Source organism: Hetaerina americana, unplaced genomic scaffold (genome assembly GCF_022747635.1).
Source record: "Hetaerina americana unplaced genomic scaffold, ioHetAmer1.1.p SCAF_3, whole genome shotgun sequence".
NCBI classification, from domain to species: Eukaryota; Metazoa; Arthropoda; class Insecta; order Odonata; family Calopterygidae; genus Hetaerina; species Hetaerina americana.
Window position 1 is genome coordinate 17,432,677 of NW_027286874.1, and position 16,157 is coordinate 17,448,833.

The 16,157-nt window shown below is 35.4% G+C and overlaps 1 protein-coding gene across 1 annotated transcript in view; it reads left to right on the forward strand.

Annotated features, from left to right (window-relative positions):
• The window catches only part of Brd7-9 (Bromodomain containing 7/9), a 35,814-nt gene extending 21,486 nt beyond the window's left edge, over positions 1-14,328 (forward strand). Inside the window, exons 9-13 of the mRNA XM_071587190.1 lie at positions 978-1,098; positions 1,201-1,459; positions 1,969-2,124; positions 4,096-4,583; positions 12,422-14,328. Coding sequence (XP_071443291.1) covers positions 978-1,098; positions 1,201-1,459; positions 1,969-2,124; positions 4,096-4,583; positions 12,422-13,141 — 1,744 coding nt within the window. The 3' untranslated portion in view covers positions 13,142-14,328. The remainder of the gene's footprint in view (positions 1-977; positions 1,099-1,200; positions 1,460-1,968; positions 2,125-4,095; positions 4,584-12,421) is intronic.
• Positions 14,329-16,157: the final 1,829 nt, after the last annotated feature.

Here is a 16,157-nt window from a genome sequence, read left to right on the forward strand (position 1 = left end):
TCCCTTTATAACCCTTAACTGTGCCATTTGATTAATGTTTAGATTTCAAATAAGTTACCTATGAAGTACATAGAGACACCTTGATTATGTTACTTTCTAATTATGTTCTTATTACTGCGAAGGCATTCCTCGCTTGTTTCTAAATACAAAGGTATCTTTGGGTAAATTGGGTAAATTTGCGCTGCTATGTGGCCTCATTTTTTGATGATTCTCGGAATAACCTTTGCTACATGTGAAATTAAATTTATCCTATAGTCCTTACATACTGTCACTTCACTTAAAAAAAAAATCAAATTTGATCTGATGAAATCTTCTGGCCAAATTTTCTCCTCATAAATATTATGTACGAATTCATTTAATCCCTTCCTATTTTTTCTAAACTGTTCATTAATCCACAGGGATAATATACTTGGTTTCTGTATTCATTTCCCTTACCATCTTTTTCCATCTTACACACTTGTATTCCTAAATCTAATCTGCCTCCATCTATATCACTACACCCTTCTAGTTAAAAGCTTGCCGGCGTAATATCTTTACCTTAAAGCTTTTCTTGTATTCTTACTCCTCTAAGTATCTTTGTGCTATGTTTCTTTTTAATATCATATGGAAATTAAGTATTTAGTTAGCCTTTTGTGGTCTGTAAAGGCTTTACCCTTGCTACATTCTGACAATTCTCATAATTTTTAATGTAGTTCTTTTTTTTCCTTGTATATGAAATTATTCTATTTCCTTGCACTGATCTATTCAATACATATAAATGTCCTTATTAGTTTCTCAGTAAGTTAAATGTTTAGCTCTCTGCAAACACTTCCCCTCAATAATACAATGTTAAATATAGTCATGTAAATATTAATTTAAAATCAGATATAGTAGCTACATTTCTGCATCAAAAGTTGGAGAAACTCATTAGTGACTATTCTAGTGTAACTGCCCGATCGACTCTGCTTTGATTCGTAATTTTAATTTCCTTTCTGTAGCATACTGGATTTTGCTAAAGACTGTGATTATGCACTCAAAATGGTGGACAATCTTTTAGATATTGTAACTGGAGGTGAGCATCGCCGAACTATGAGTACATTGGAGGAGCACAGAAGAAAGGTATATATATGTTTGTAAAAATATAAATAATTAAGTCTTATGCCATTCACTTGTATTTAATTTGTGGTGACTTAATGAATGTTGTTTTTATTGATTTTTCAGGTCAGGGGGGAAGGTGGTCCGGACGATGAAGGAGGACGATATAAACGTTATTTTCAGGGGTTTGAGAAAAATATGAGTGGTGCTCAAGGAAACCCCAATGAAAACCTTTCCCCCAAACCTAATGTGTCACAGAGTACATCTGAATCTACCACTTCTTCTGCAGTAACTTCTACAGATCCATATGATGTAAAAATTGATTTTGAAGCACTCAAAACACTATCGGATGTTGGGATAGATGTTTCTTTTCTGGATAATGTTGGTAAGAATTAGATGCCTTAATTAGGGAATTATTAGTAATAAAGCTATCAGAGGTTCATTTTGCTAATTGTTGAATACAATCTCAAAGATAATAATTTAGTATCTGTACATTTTTTGCCTGTAATGTGGAATAATCTTGAGTAGTCAGGGAATTTGGAATTGTTAAATGGGTTGTCTTGGATATAGAACTGTGGGCATAACTAATTATGACTCCATTAAAATTTAATAATTGGCAATCATGATGAGGTTTCTGTAACTCAAAAGCTGAATAAATGACTTCCATATGAAATTTACCATGAGTTTGCTGTGGGAATTCATAACTATAAAGGTAATAATAAGTATATTCAACATCCTGCCTTTCCTTTTCGGAATTCCATTGTCAAATAGCTATTTATTATAACTGAATCCTCTGGTAACTGTCTACTTTTATATCATGCTACACTGACCTTTTATGTGCATTTGAAACTGATATTAGTTTCTTATAAGTTGAATTTTGTTTTCCTTTGACAGAAAATGACTTCAAAAATGAAGCTCTCCAAAGAGGTTTGGATCAAACTAGTGACCTTATAGGAAAATTGGAGCAAGTTCAGAGAGAGAGACTAAGTCAACCTCCACCTGCCCATTTGGCCCTTGTCCCTAAACCATCAGAAATGGAAGTGCATTTGGGTAAGCTGCTTAAAAATGTACTTGGAATATGAGCATTGCTCATAAAAATTATTTTCTTGATGGGGCTTTGTATTTTTTAAATTGAACAATAAGGGTTCGGGTTAAGATTGAGGAAAAACAGGGCTGCAAAAGATTTTTCTCAGTGAATCTGTTGAACGTTTGCAGTTAGGTTACTCATCAAAACATACTAAAACAGGTATCCTAAGCAGAGAAACTTCTCTTTGGGCAATGTCTTTGCTTGCACATGGCTTTTTAGGGGCCTCTGACTTCACCATCTGTGTGTTTTGTACTCCATGATGGCCATTAGCTGTCATTGCCTTTGATCAGTGGTAACATTCCTGGTAGCAAGTAAGTCAATCATTAAAAGAAGACCAGCAATGAAATTTCATACTATTCATGGGGGTATTTGTGGTGATGTCAGAGTAGTCAATCATATGAGCCTGCTGATTTACATGTGCTTCAGTGGCATTTTGCACTGCTTTCTTCTTATGGCTTAAATATGAGTTAGTGATTTACTCATAATAATGAATTACATGAAGAATGGTTTGATCAAGGTGAATTAATTAATGGCCAATGCTGTTTTGGTAGCAGTCAAGGTCTCTCTGTAAGAGTAAGTTGAGTGGCACTGGACATTGAAGTACATCATGCCATGTACAGCATATAGAAGAGTAAGTCTTTCTTAAGAAATTAATATATGCAAATAGAAATTGCATTTCAAATTGGGTAGCATTTCCATGTTTTAAATTTCATTTTAATAATATATGAATCATAAATCAGTTCAGCTTTCAGGATAGTTTAATGCAGTTAGAGAGACAGTAAGACCTTTACCCCAGGTTGAGGGGTTAAGGTTTTACTATGGAAGTCAAGAGAGTTCTAAATATGTCACTATTATAGCTTGTTAGGATTTGTGAATTCTTTAAATAAATCAGGAAAGTTTAAAAAAGAAGCTTAGTTTTCTGTAAAAGATTAAGACCAATTTCTTTCACAACTTTAGGGTGTAGGATCAAACAAAGTATTTGATGTCTTCAAAAAAATTGGTTTTCGATTTCCAAAAATTGGTTAGTACTTAATCTTAGCAAAGGCTAGCCAATTTGATAATATCATTAGTGTTGGCATTTAATATTTGTCAGCATTGGTGTGGCATGTATTTCTATTAATGGTATATTTGAAGTCAAGAGAGCATTATTTAGCAAAATGGATATAGTACTGCATTCACTTTTTTGAAAAGTATACCTATCTCTGGCATCCTGGTGACTTCAGGTCCACTTCTATTGTACATAATTATGCTCTAACAGTTAATGCTGATATGTGCTCTGATTTCCCAAGCTGTTGGAGCATAATGGGAAAGCATATTGTTGGGTTACATTTTTCCCAGAAAGTTCTTGCCACATTTGATCCCCTTAATATATTCTTGTCTATTCCCCCATATTTAAGTCCGTAAATGGCTAATGGAGTATTCCTAATTTATATTGCCTTAAAAAATTAGGTCATAGTTTCAGTATGTGATTATGCCCTTTTGTTATCTATTCATTTTTATTCATCACAAAGTGATGGAAAAACCAAATAACCTTTCCCCTTTTTATTTCATCACAACCAGTTTTGTCGCAAAAGCAACATTATCATGTTAAAAGCCATATCCAGCACGTAAATATGTACCATATGTAGGCAAGGGTGAGGTATTGTTTAGTTGTTGTTTAGGAAGATGGGGAAGGTAATGAGGGCGGGGTTATGGGTCTGTAGGTTGTTGAGAGAGCCAGGCAATGGACTTGAAGGGAGGAGAGAGGGTTGGAGGGGTTGGGGAGAAAAATATAAATGAAATAAAAATCTGTGAAAAGATAAACCTTATTTCATTATTTCATGATCATGGATTTCCACAAGTCCTGCCTGAAACTATAGAGTTAATTTTTTTCATGCTTAATTACTCTGATGGAATTTGCTGCTAACCATTTATCTTATATTTTTTCACTTTAGCTGAGAAGATAACTGAAAATTTAACAGATATGGCAAAAAAAGTACACCCTGAAGCCGTTGCACCCCTTCCTGCCATTCGGAAAGCAATGGGAGTTGCTCCCTCTGTCCGAACTGGTAAGCTTGCAGCTGCAGCAAACTCTTCATTAAACATCTGTGAAGAAATAATTGATGATGATGATGATGAAGAGGAAGAAGCCCCTCTGCAAAGAGTTGAACCATCCTCCAATAACCCTTCAATTTCAAATGGAACAATGCCATCCAATGTGAAAATATCTGGCTCATTGGATGAGGTTATCATTGAATCAAATGATGGTAGAATTTTGGGTGGTGATAATGCTGGCGAAACTGCTGAAGGAATGGTGTCTAAACTTCATGAAGGCATTATAAAAGAAGATCATCAAGAAGATGCAGATCTGCCCATTAAAGTGGAGGAATCGATTCCAAATAAAGATATTCAGGGAGAAGAGAAAATTATGGCAGTGAAAGAGGTAAAGTAAAATTCTGGGTTGCAAAATTATCTTAATCATATTCAGAGCTTATGGCTGAATGTTCACTGACTTGGCCAAACAAGGCAAACATTTCAAGGCCTAATCAAACATTTTCAGTATTGTCTCTTGTGAGAGCCAGACCCTCGGAAACGTCAGAATATGTTTTCTGCTCTTCTCATGAAATGCATGTAATATATCTCTTAGACAGTGTTAGTAGTGTACATGAATGCACTACTGCATGCACAACCTGTCCTTCAGTATCTCATTCATGCCTTTGACTAATAAATGTGGGTTATTCCCTATGCTGATATCTTCTAATTTTACCTTGTCTTGACTAACCAATGTGCATTCAGCTGAGTACACTCATATTTTATTTATGTTAATATCTTACTTGTTTCTAATATTATTTGGTTCAATTATATTCACATAGGAGTAAGAATTCTTCACTTGCCCTTGTGAAAGAGACCTTTTCTTCTTCTTCTTCTAGAAGTGAGGGACTCTGATATGATAGGTAAATTTGACTGAAGTAAAAAACAAACTAATGCATCATTCTACCAAATTTCTTCATTATTAGGCACGACTGGTTTCAACTCATCGGCATCATCCTCAGGTACATGAGAAAAGGTATCTCTGGTACCTGAGGATGACACCGATGTGTTGAAACGAGTCGTACCTAATGATATAAAATTTGGTGGAGAGATACATCATTTTGTTTTTTTTTACTTCAGTGATAATGGATTTCCACAAAGTTATGCCCGAATACAATGAATATAGGTCAATTTGAGTATGAAAGATTATATGTATCGGTTAATGTAACAGTATTTTGTTAACATTGTAATCATAGAGTGGCATGGCAGCATAGGGAAACCATGACAAAGCATAGTAAGAGCAAAAAGCACAAAGCAAACATTGCAATGTCTGAGAAGGGAATGATGGTGTTTAAAGATGTTTCCATAGCTGCCCAATCAAATATTCAGTACTTTGTTTTACTATGCCAAAGCTAATTCGAATTCATTGTGACATTGATCACTAGAGGCAACTAATTAATGAAATGTCAGTTAGTGGCACAGCCATGGGATAGGCATTCTAAACTATTTTAAAATGATTCTGAGATAAATTTCAAAGTATGAGTTGCTCATAGATTCTTTGAGTACTGTGAGTACATTTTAGGCTTGAGAGTGTATCAGTTGGTGGGTTGATGATTAGAAATGTTACCTTAATAATTAATATTAGTTCAGAGCAATTGATTTTCACAATTTGTTAGAGAAAATATCCTTTGATAGAAAACAAATATTGAGAATTCATGACTAATTTGAAAATGGGTCAATTTCACATAGTTATCTAATTGTTGTATCAAAAATATAAAGACTGAAGTCAAGTGGTCAGTTGAGTTTTTGGGCATGGAGACTGGATCTCTGAAGAAAACTGTGAAGTCTGCGAAGTTTTCATAATAGGCCACAAAGTATTCAATTTGGTAAATCACACTTTAAAAGGTACAAGGAGATATCATAAACTTAAATTATTACTAAAAAATAATCAAGTTTGAAACTTAATTTTTATTTGTTATTCCTAAGACTTATCTACGTAATCACCAGTCAGAGGTATACATTCCTCTCTGCATTTCTTGACCTTTTGAAGGCCGTCATTGTAGAACTCAGCAGATTTTGAAAGCCATTGTTCCACCTCTTTAATAACATCATTTTTGTTGTCAAATCTCCAACCCCACAATGGTTTTTTGAGTTCTGGGAATTTGAAAAAGTGTCTTGGAATGAGAATAGGAGAATAAGGCAGATGTGGCAAAATTTCAAAGCCACATCACTTTATTTCCTCAACTTCACCTCAAGATCAGTGATAAGGTGCATTGTTGGTAAGAAGACAGATACTTTTGGTGATCACACCATGCTGTTTCTTACTCAGAGCCTTACACAATTTGTTCAGCAGTGTGCAGTAACAGAGACCCGTGATTGTCTCCAGGTAGTCGGTTAAAATGACTCCATGAAAAGCCCAGAAAAAACAGTAGTATGACCTTCCCTGCAGACTTCTGCACCTTAGCCTTATTGTTGGGCGGTGACTCACTGTGCTTTCATTTTTTGCTCATCTCTTTGGTCTCTGGATCATATTGTTAGTTCCAGGATTCATGCATTGTTACCAGATGACCGAAAAAATCCTCAATCTTGCTTCTAAAGATTTAATACCTCCCTTGACAGGTTGTGCCAATTTTGCTTCTGAAGAGGAATCATTGGTCATGAAACCTAGCATGCTAAAACCTTTGACATATCCAGTTCTTTATCAATACTTATCTGCACACACTGCCATAGCTAAGATCAGTCTCATCATTTTTGATAATTTGAATAGTTGCTCTTTGGTCTAATAGAATAAAGTCCTCCACTTTCTTTCCCTGTGGCAGCATTTTCCTTGAGTGAAGGTCTGCCACTTCTTGGATCCCACAAGCGACATGTTGCCTGTTTGAAACTTCCTTTCCCACCTCCCAACTGTGTGGTATGATGGGCTATCCTTTCCATAAGTGGCCATTATTTTATTGTGGATAAGCTGGGCACTGGACCTTTCAATATCTTCTCCATCCTGGGAGTCACCGCTATCCACTGCTTCCTGAAACAAAACAAGTCAACATTAATAGCTGTAATTAACAACATTATGTTCCTCAGGATCAATTAATATGCAGCATAAATTTTATCTCAGTTAATTCTTTGTAATATTTACTTAAAAATAATACCCCCACACATAAGTGGAAATTTGATGGTATTGATAACCCACGTATATAGATCTGGTGCTTTCCCGGCATATTTGCTTCATGAAGTTTTCTCCAGTCTTCCACCGGGTCAGCGGTTCCATATTGGCTGACTTTTCGATGCCTGACTTGTGCATCGTCTTCAGGGTAGATGCTTGAGTTGGGCTTCGAAACATCGGCCAATATGGAACCCCTGACCCAGTGGAAGACCCGAGAAAACTTCATGAAACCCATTTATTTGGTACTGAATAGAATAAAGTAACTGGAAAAACATGTGCATTTGGTCACTCTCAGTTCAGAGAAAATTCTTACCATTGATAGCAAAATATCAACCCTCAGCATGAAGAATTTCAGGCATTATAACTGTCGAAGTAGTTTTAATTTACAGTCATTTAATAAGAAATATAGAAGAATAGGAGAATCTCCTTTAATAAACATTCATGTTTTTTTTGCTTTGAATTCAGTTCTGACTGCTAGATATTTACACGTCAATACTTCATTTCATTCTTTCTAGGAATGAGCTCCATATTCGGCCAGTGCATGAATTTACATTCTTTATATGTGTGCCTGTATATTATTCCTATGATATTCCATTAACTTCTACAAGTTGTCATTATCATATTCATATTCGCACCTCTCATTTTGATTTTAATATTGTATGTATTGAAGCTCATAACACTAAGTTTAGGATCAACTGCTTTGTGGTAATCAATTCTGTCACTTACATTTAGATGCATTTACATTTTAAGTAATGTATGTTGCCCCCAGTAATAGTTGTTTCTTGCTGCCCCATCAATGTTTAACCACTCCTCTGGGTATTTGATTTTTCCATGTCCAATACATGGTGGGCATTTAATTTCACACTGAGCACAAATTTCTATTTTTGTTGTAAGAAGATTAAACACAAACATTTCATTCTATATATATTTTACTCTTCACTCCCTTTTAGCAAAAAAATATTTTAATTATTAAAATACGTCATTTCTACACAAAAAAAACTTCACTTTGTATGTAAAAATCAAATAAAAAAATTAAAATTACAGGAAAAAATGAAATTGTTTGAAGCAAAGTTGAAGAGAAATGAAACTCTAAAAATATTGTATGGTAAATCATGACCATTATTTTAAATTTGCTGTACATCTATTAGTTTTACTCACAAAAAAAGATTTATTTTATAATTCAATGAATATATATTTTTTAAAATCATTTTCAGCAGGGTATACTCTGAAACATGGAGCAGGACACAAACCATTATAGCAATCAGGACACCAATATTTTGTTTCCTTCCGTTTCCCCACCCTGTAGCAAACAGCACATCTTTTTTCAGGGCACTTTTTGCTTGTTGGGGGGACAGTATCAGGAAAATGTCTCTCGGTAAGGTGAGATGGCTTAGGGGATTTAGATGGCCTTCCTTGGACTACTTGGACATCTTCTCCATTCTTTGCAATCAATATTTCAATGTACGAGATTAGAAATTCTTTTCGATTCAATTTTCCCTTTTTCTTTTTATTAATCGCATAAGCATTAGACATTAACATGTCCATCAGTGCCGAAAAATTTATAATAGTATTTTTTTGGTCGATTTCTTGCAATTTTGTACATGTACATGAGTCCATCGCTTCTATCAACCCCACCCATATTCTTACTGTAGTTTTATACCACAATTAGTTTCACCACTTTTTCCCCCAATTTTCCATTTCACGTATCTCAGTTCCCTGCAATATGCTCAACATTATCACATCTCTTTTGTCCTTCCATTTCATCAAAATCAGTTTCCCTCAAAATACCACCAGCATTTCTCCTTTCTTCAATTTGGCAGGTTTTACAGTTTGAGGGAACTCCTTCCTATAGTGTTAAGAAAACTCTTTCAAACATCCAACCCTTCTATGAAATGCATGCAGGAGAGGGAAAATTAAAAATAAAACAGCATGAAAATCGGAGAAAATGAAGATATAAAAATATGACATGGGGCAATGAGAATACAACCTGCAAGGCAGCGACAGAGCTTTGCTACGAGATGCCTAGGTACACAAAAAAAAGTCTGAAGTTTCATCTATTGGGCAGAAAGTGAACTTGTTGAAGACATCTATGAGTGCCAGCAGATGCATGACGAAATATCGCGGCATAACCACCAAGGGATAATCTCATCATGACATATTTTTACAGCATACCCAGATTTACCCGCTCATATATTATCTGATGGTCTATTTCCTCCAGGTGGAAAGGACAAATAGCTTACAATAAATCACTTTGAAGTTATCAAAATGAGCAATGCTGATAACAAAATACTTGGTTTCCCTGTTTTATCAGATCTAACTTGGCAAGACATAAGAGAAGATGATATATTAGGTTTGTTCCAATAGTATCACGAATTTTGAATTCCCGCTGGTTACGTTTATTTGATTTTTGATTTTTTTGTGGCATTATGTTGGTACTTATGTCTCTCACTTATGCCGAAAAGTTCTGCCATTTTGAATGTTCAGTTGATTGTTGACAGCTGTTTTGCTTGGACGTGTTTTGGCTTGTGTTCAATTTTTGCCTGTTCCAAAAATGAATCAAAGAATCTGTATCTAATTTTGTTTGAAAAATGAAATTAAGTGCGTGGACGCATTCCGAATGTTGACTGTGGTGTATAGAGAAGCTACCTTGGACCGAAGCAACATTTATCGGTCGTACAAAATGTTCTCAGAGGGCTGAGAAGGACAAAGAGCGTGCCGGATGCCTGAGCACGTCAACATCAGACGAAAACATTGATGAAATGAAGAGAATAGTATTGGCCAATTGTTGAATCACCAGTAGAGAAGTTGCTGAGGACCTAAACATAATGATTAGTTTGTGCCATTCGATTTTTACCAATGATTTGGGAATGACAGGGGTTGCCACGAAATTTTTACCAAAATTACTCAATTTCGACCGAAAACAGCAATGCATTAACATTGCTTATGAGGTGTTGGACTATCTGCGAAGACCAAAATTTGTTTCCGAGGGTTATAACTGGTGATGAATCATGAGTTTATGGCAATGACATGCTGAATCATCCCAATGGAAGCTGCAGTATGAGCCAAGACCAAAAAAAGCGGGCCAAGGTCGGTCGAATGTGAAAGTTTTGCTTACAGTTTTCTTCGATTGTAGGGATGTGGTGCATCATGATTTCTTGCCACAGGGTAGAACGATAAATTAGGAATATTACCTTCAAGTTTTACACAATTTGCACGAAGTAATCCGCCACAAATGCCCGTATTTGTGGATGAGCAAAAATTGGCTTTTGAGCCATGACAACGCCCCTGCTCACACATTGTTACTTGTGCATGAATTTGTGGCCAAAAATACACTAATAATGCCGCAGCCACTGTATTATTCTCTAGATCTGGCCGCCAGTGACTTTTTCTTGTTCCCCAAACTGAAGAGGCCCATGAAAGGATGGCACTGCGCTATGATTGACGAGATAAAGACAGCATCGAAGGAGGAGCTGAACAAGATCACAAAAAATGATTTTTTGAAGTGCTTCAAGGATCAGAAAAAACGTTGGCACAAGTGTATAATATCTAATAGGGATTAGTTTGAAGGGGACAAAATAGATATTCATGAATAAATAAATAATTTTTGAAAAAACACAAAAGTCACAATACTTTTTGAACAGACCTCGTATATGATTTTGCCTTCCAGATTGTGCTTGTAGAGTGCATGTTTATTAAATGCAGGGATGAAAGAGTTTATGAAAGATACTATTCACATTACTTACAGCCAGCAATGAATATGCTGCAAGTAATAGGAACTAAACCCAGAAAACAAGAATTAAGAATAGAACAAAAGAGAGCTACGCCTTCCATTTCATTAAAACTGACAATCAAGAACACAAGGTATCATATTATGAATGCCTAGGCTGGAATGGAAGCTTCTGGTGGTTCAGTGCAAGATAAAATATATTGAAAATGTGTCACTTTCATAACTATACATTTAAATTTGAAGTAATAATCTAAGTCCCCTACCTCCTTGTGAGTGGGGCAAAATTTAAGAATTAGGGTGAAATAATTCTGAGTGGGTAGATTTTTTTTGTCTTGCTCAATGAATGATAATAATTTATAGATTGATGCACAAACTAATTATTTCCAATTTCTTCCTTATTGAATTCTTCCACCAAACAAATTCATGGCTGGTCTTTACATCCCTTGCCACATAGTTACTCTGCAAGTAACTTTGAGGTATTTTGCAGCCATCATTTTTTGGTGTTTTATTTTCTCATTTTGCCATATTGGCTAAATGTTGGGGTAGTGGTTCCACTTGTCTTTACACGTGTTGGTATCCTAAATTTTGGAGTGTATTCTTTCTTCATCCAAGAGAAAGTGGCCTTCCCTTCCTCTTCACTGTGCCACTTATTTTAGATATGGTTAAGAATGATAGCATCTTAGATGCATGCTTTTTAATGTCACTTAGTTACAAGGACCTCTGATTACCAGTGACTAACCTTTAGAGAGAACCCCTTACCTAAGGGTGAGGAGGTTGTTATTTTTAATGAGTGGCGATTCATATTGAGGGATCCACCTGAGGAGGGGCATTGAAGGACACCTTGTTGCATAGCTGGGGAGTAAAGAATACCCAAGTATAACTCATATGAGGCTAAATAAAATGGGTGTACTGGATATCTTATTCTGTAGTTGCATCTCTTGAAAGTAGCATTCTTCTTCTTACATATAAGCCACAATTTATACTTGGCAAAAGGAACCACTGTGGTGATAGGAAGAGTTTATTGACTGCAAAATCTATGTCATCAAGTGCTGAAATATCAAGGGAACCATGGATAGAATAAGGCTCTTTGTAATGCAGGATAATTTTGGAAAGAAGGCTTTTTATGAGCTCTATTCCTCACAGGGAGCACTACCTGATTCATGTTGTCCAACATCAAAATGTAATAGCTTCATGGTGGGTTGCATAGATTTCTGTGCATTAGTTCACATATAAGTTGGAAAAAGTGGACATATGAATTAGAAAATTCTGGATAAGTTATTGAAACTTGTAATTTGGAAATATTAGTGTTTTATTAAAACAATGCATATAAGTTATTGATTTTTATGAACTTATTTTTTTCTAGGAGATAGACAAAGACGACAGTGCAGATCCGGACATATCAGCATCTATGCAGTCTGCTGTAATTATTGGTCCAGGGGAATCTGCAAATATCTTGTTGAATGATATAAAGACAAGATCATCTGAGAGAACTGGTATTGAACAGTGCAATCCTAACAAAGATAATTCTCTCTTCGCAAAAGAGACTGAAATAATCACGAAACAGGATGTTGTTGGTGGCAGTCACATAACTTCAGAATGCATAATTGAAAATAATGAAGATAATGTATTGGGTACAATTCCAGGATTAGGGGATGCAGCCTGCGCTGAATTAGGAGCTATTCTTGCAGTCTCTGAGAACAAGTCTGATCTCTGCAAAATGCAAGTGAATAGTGGTGGGCTTAGTGATGTGAATGGAGTTCAAAGTAGCCTGGTGACTGAGAGAATGGGACTAGTGCCTAGTGCTGTTGATGGCAGTCTGTCAAATAACGTGACAGTAAGCAGTCATTTGGCCACTCAAAGCAGCTCTATGGCCAGAAACTCAGGAAATTTAGTTAGTGGTCGGGGTGGAAATTCCAGTGGAGGGATGTCTGTAGTGGTAGTCGAGGCTGGTGGAGTGGTGGAGGAGGTTGAGGTTCCTGACTTGGAGTCGGAGCTGAGAGAGTTTCTGGAGAATGAACCTGCCCTTGGGGGATCACCTTTACAGGATGACAAAACAATTGAGGAAATTCTTTCCGAATCATGAGATTTTAAATGCAAATTACATATGTGCTTATTTGCATTGGTGATCTGCATTTGAGCACACCTGCCAAGAAACATCAGTGCAGATGTATGATACATTAGCTTTTCATTCATGTTTATTTCATAATGTGAAAGTAATCATTTGCATGAACACTTCTTGTGCTTTGCAGATTTTCATCCCACTGATTATTTCAGGGTTCTTTAATGTGGAGCACGTTGTTTACAAATGCTTAAGAAATTCAACAGTATGTATACCAATTAATGTTTTGAAGAGAGGACTAGAAGACTCAAGGATGTCTTCGTACATGTTTGATCAATATTTCATGTTAATTGGAGCATGGAGCAAAAGTGTGCCATTTGAAACCGTGGAAATCTCTGATTGTGGTTTCATATCATCAATAAGGATATCCATGGTCATTCCTATCGGCAAGTAACCTGTTTGAGATATAGTACAATTTGATGACTTCTGTTCGCACAAGTAAATAAGAAGTTATATTATTAATTAATAAACCAATTAATGTAGTAATTATGTATGCTTTATTTCCAAATAATATTATAAAAAGGTCTGAACAGAAATCTTCAATTGCATTTGGTGTAATATTTTAACCTAATGAAACTTGGGGCTGGGCCTCAATTTAGTAAATTTTTATTTTCAAAATGGTCTCACTGGCTCCAGTTAAAGTAGAGTTTTTGAAACTCCATTCATTAGGGTGAATATATGGACCTGAGAATCCATTGGATTTCTTTGACAAAAATATTATCTTAAACATTATATAGTTTGAGGAGAACATGAGTCTTCAGTCGCCAGGTTAGTAGCCTGGTGTAGGCTTTCTAATGACCATCGACGAGTGTCCTGTGGAGCTCTTAAAGAGCCTGTTGATAGTTGGTAGGTGTGATTTCATCTCAACAAATCTTAATTGGTGAGATTAAAAACAATATTGTACAGTATCTTATAGATAGACCCTGCATTTTAAAAGGAAATCTACCATTGCATCAAAATTCTTCAAGAAATTGTGTTATTGCATCCAAAGTGAATTTTGGGGTTTTGAGTGTCTTTAAGTCCGGTGTTTAAAATAAAAAAATAATCCCTATGCTGTGGAATTATTTGATACCTGTTTTAGTATGAAAATATGGTTTAGTTTTTTTTTAATGCTTTTATATAAATTAAATGTTGTGTGTTGGCTGGGTTTCATGTTACCTTTGCTTGGCATGTTCCCACCTCAAAGATTTTCATGATTATGAAATTATGTTCATGGTTATCAGTTTCAGTAAACAAATGATCTTTTTATGAATGATTCTCATAAGTATCTTGTAGCTATAACAATAATTTCAATTCCATTCAGTCATAGTGGTTACACTTTTTCTGATTGTCATATAAACAGAGATATACAGGAAAAAACAGGTTATGTTATGAAAACTCCAAAGCAAAACTGTTCAAGTGAAAAATGAGAGATAACTCACACCATTACACTATTAGCATTATTAGGGTTGAAGTAAAATTTGGGGAGAGACTTTGTAATAGAACTAAGTTCCTATTAGGACAACATTTCAAAGGAAGATTTTTTGGCTCTCGCTTCATCAAATGAAGCATGCATCCAAGGTAAATGTGTGATAAAAATTAATGCATGCAAATGCTTCTATCATTTTTGATTGCTAGACTCCACCCATTAAAATATGCTCATGTTATTCATAAGACAAATCAATACCACAAATAAGAAGAAGTTAATGGCAAGGTCTAAAATGAATATATCACAATTTTACACGTGTTTATTTTAATTCGGTATTGTATAGGTTAAGGTAGGTTTTCGATGGACAGCCTAGACAGCGGTACAATGATACATTCCCTTGCCTCTTCTGACATCGCAACCTTCCTTCCATCCAACACGCCTCTCCTAATTCTACCCCTTCCTCACATGTCTAATAATATTCTCCCCTCTATCAGTGTTTAACATCCCATTGCCAACCTAAATGCTTTATATCCATATTTCCTTCCTCCTTTTGATTTCTCCCAACAAACCTTTCTCCTATCTCACTATGCCTAGAACTTCATTTGTTTTCCTTTCTGTCCTTTTCACTTTATGTTTACTTGCTGAAATAATAGGTACAGAGCTTGTTCTTCTAATTGGAAATGAAATGGAAGAACTAAGAGTATGACCATCTAATTATTCAATGATATACATTAAAATATTTATAGAATTATATGCACTTCCATGGATGGAGAGTAAAAAAATTCCCATACAAACCCCATTCAAATCATTCATTAGAATGCAGTCCAGTAAAATCTTGATTTTTCGGCAGTTCCTTTAGCTCTCTTCTCTTAAACTGACCAATTGACCATGGTTATATCAACAGAGCCCCTTTGTAACATCAAGTAAACCTTAATGAATTTGAGCAATCGGTTTTGGCTTTGGCTCTTGTGCTAGCAGCTCTCCTTTCCTTTGCATGTACCTTCCATGCTTCCATTCTCACTCGCTTATTGTAATTATTAATCATTTCAGAGTTTCAAAGAAATTCTTGGTTTTAATTCCATTAAGACTTGGTATCATTTTTTCCCTTGGATCAACCAGGTTCTCTGATTGTCTAGATAACACACTAGTGCCAAGTAGGGCTGTTAATGGATGAGGGTAAGTGGGCAATTTACTTTTTCTTTGAGTCAGTTAAAAACCTACCTTCACCTTCTCACTTCAGTAACAGAGAAAATTTCACATCTTGAAAGATAAATTAATAGTTAAGTAAATTTATTGTATTTAAACTCTTGATGGACTATGATAATGAATTTCCTTTATGAACATGATAATTTCATAATTTGATTTTCAGCCATACATACCCTTCATACTTCTTCCTCGTAAGCTATTCACTTTTCTCTTATATTACAACAAGCCTGTTTGTGGGAGCCAACTCTCATCCATGTCCTAAATATCACCAAATCAGCAAAGCACATTTCTTTTAAAGTTGTATTGCTGGTTTATCTATTCCACTTATGTTTCTACATGGTCGACTCATTCTTCACCCTATCTCTT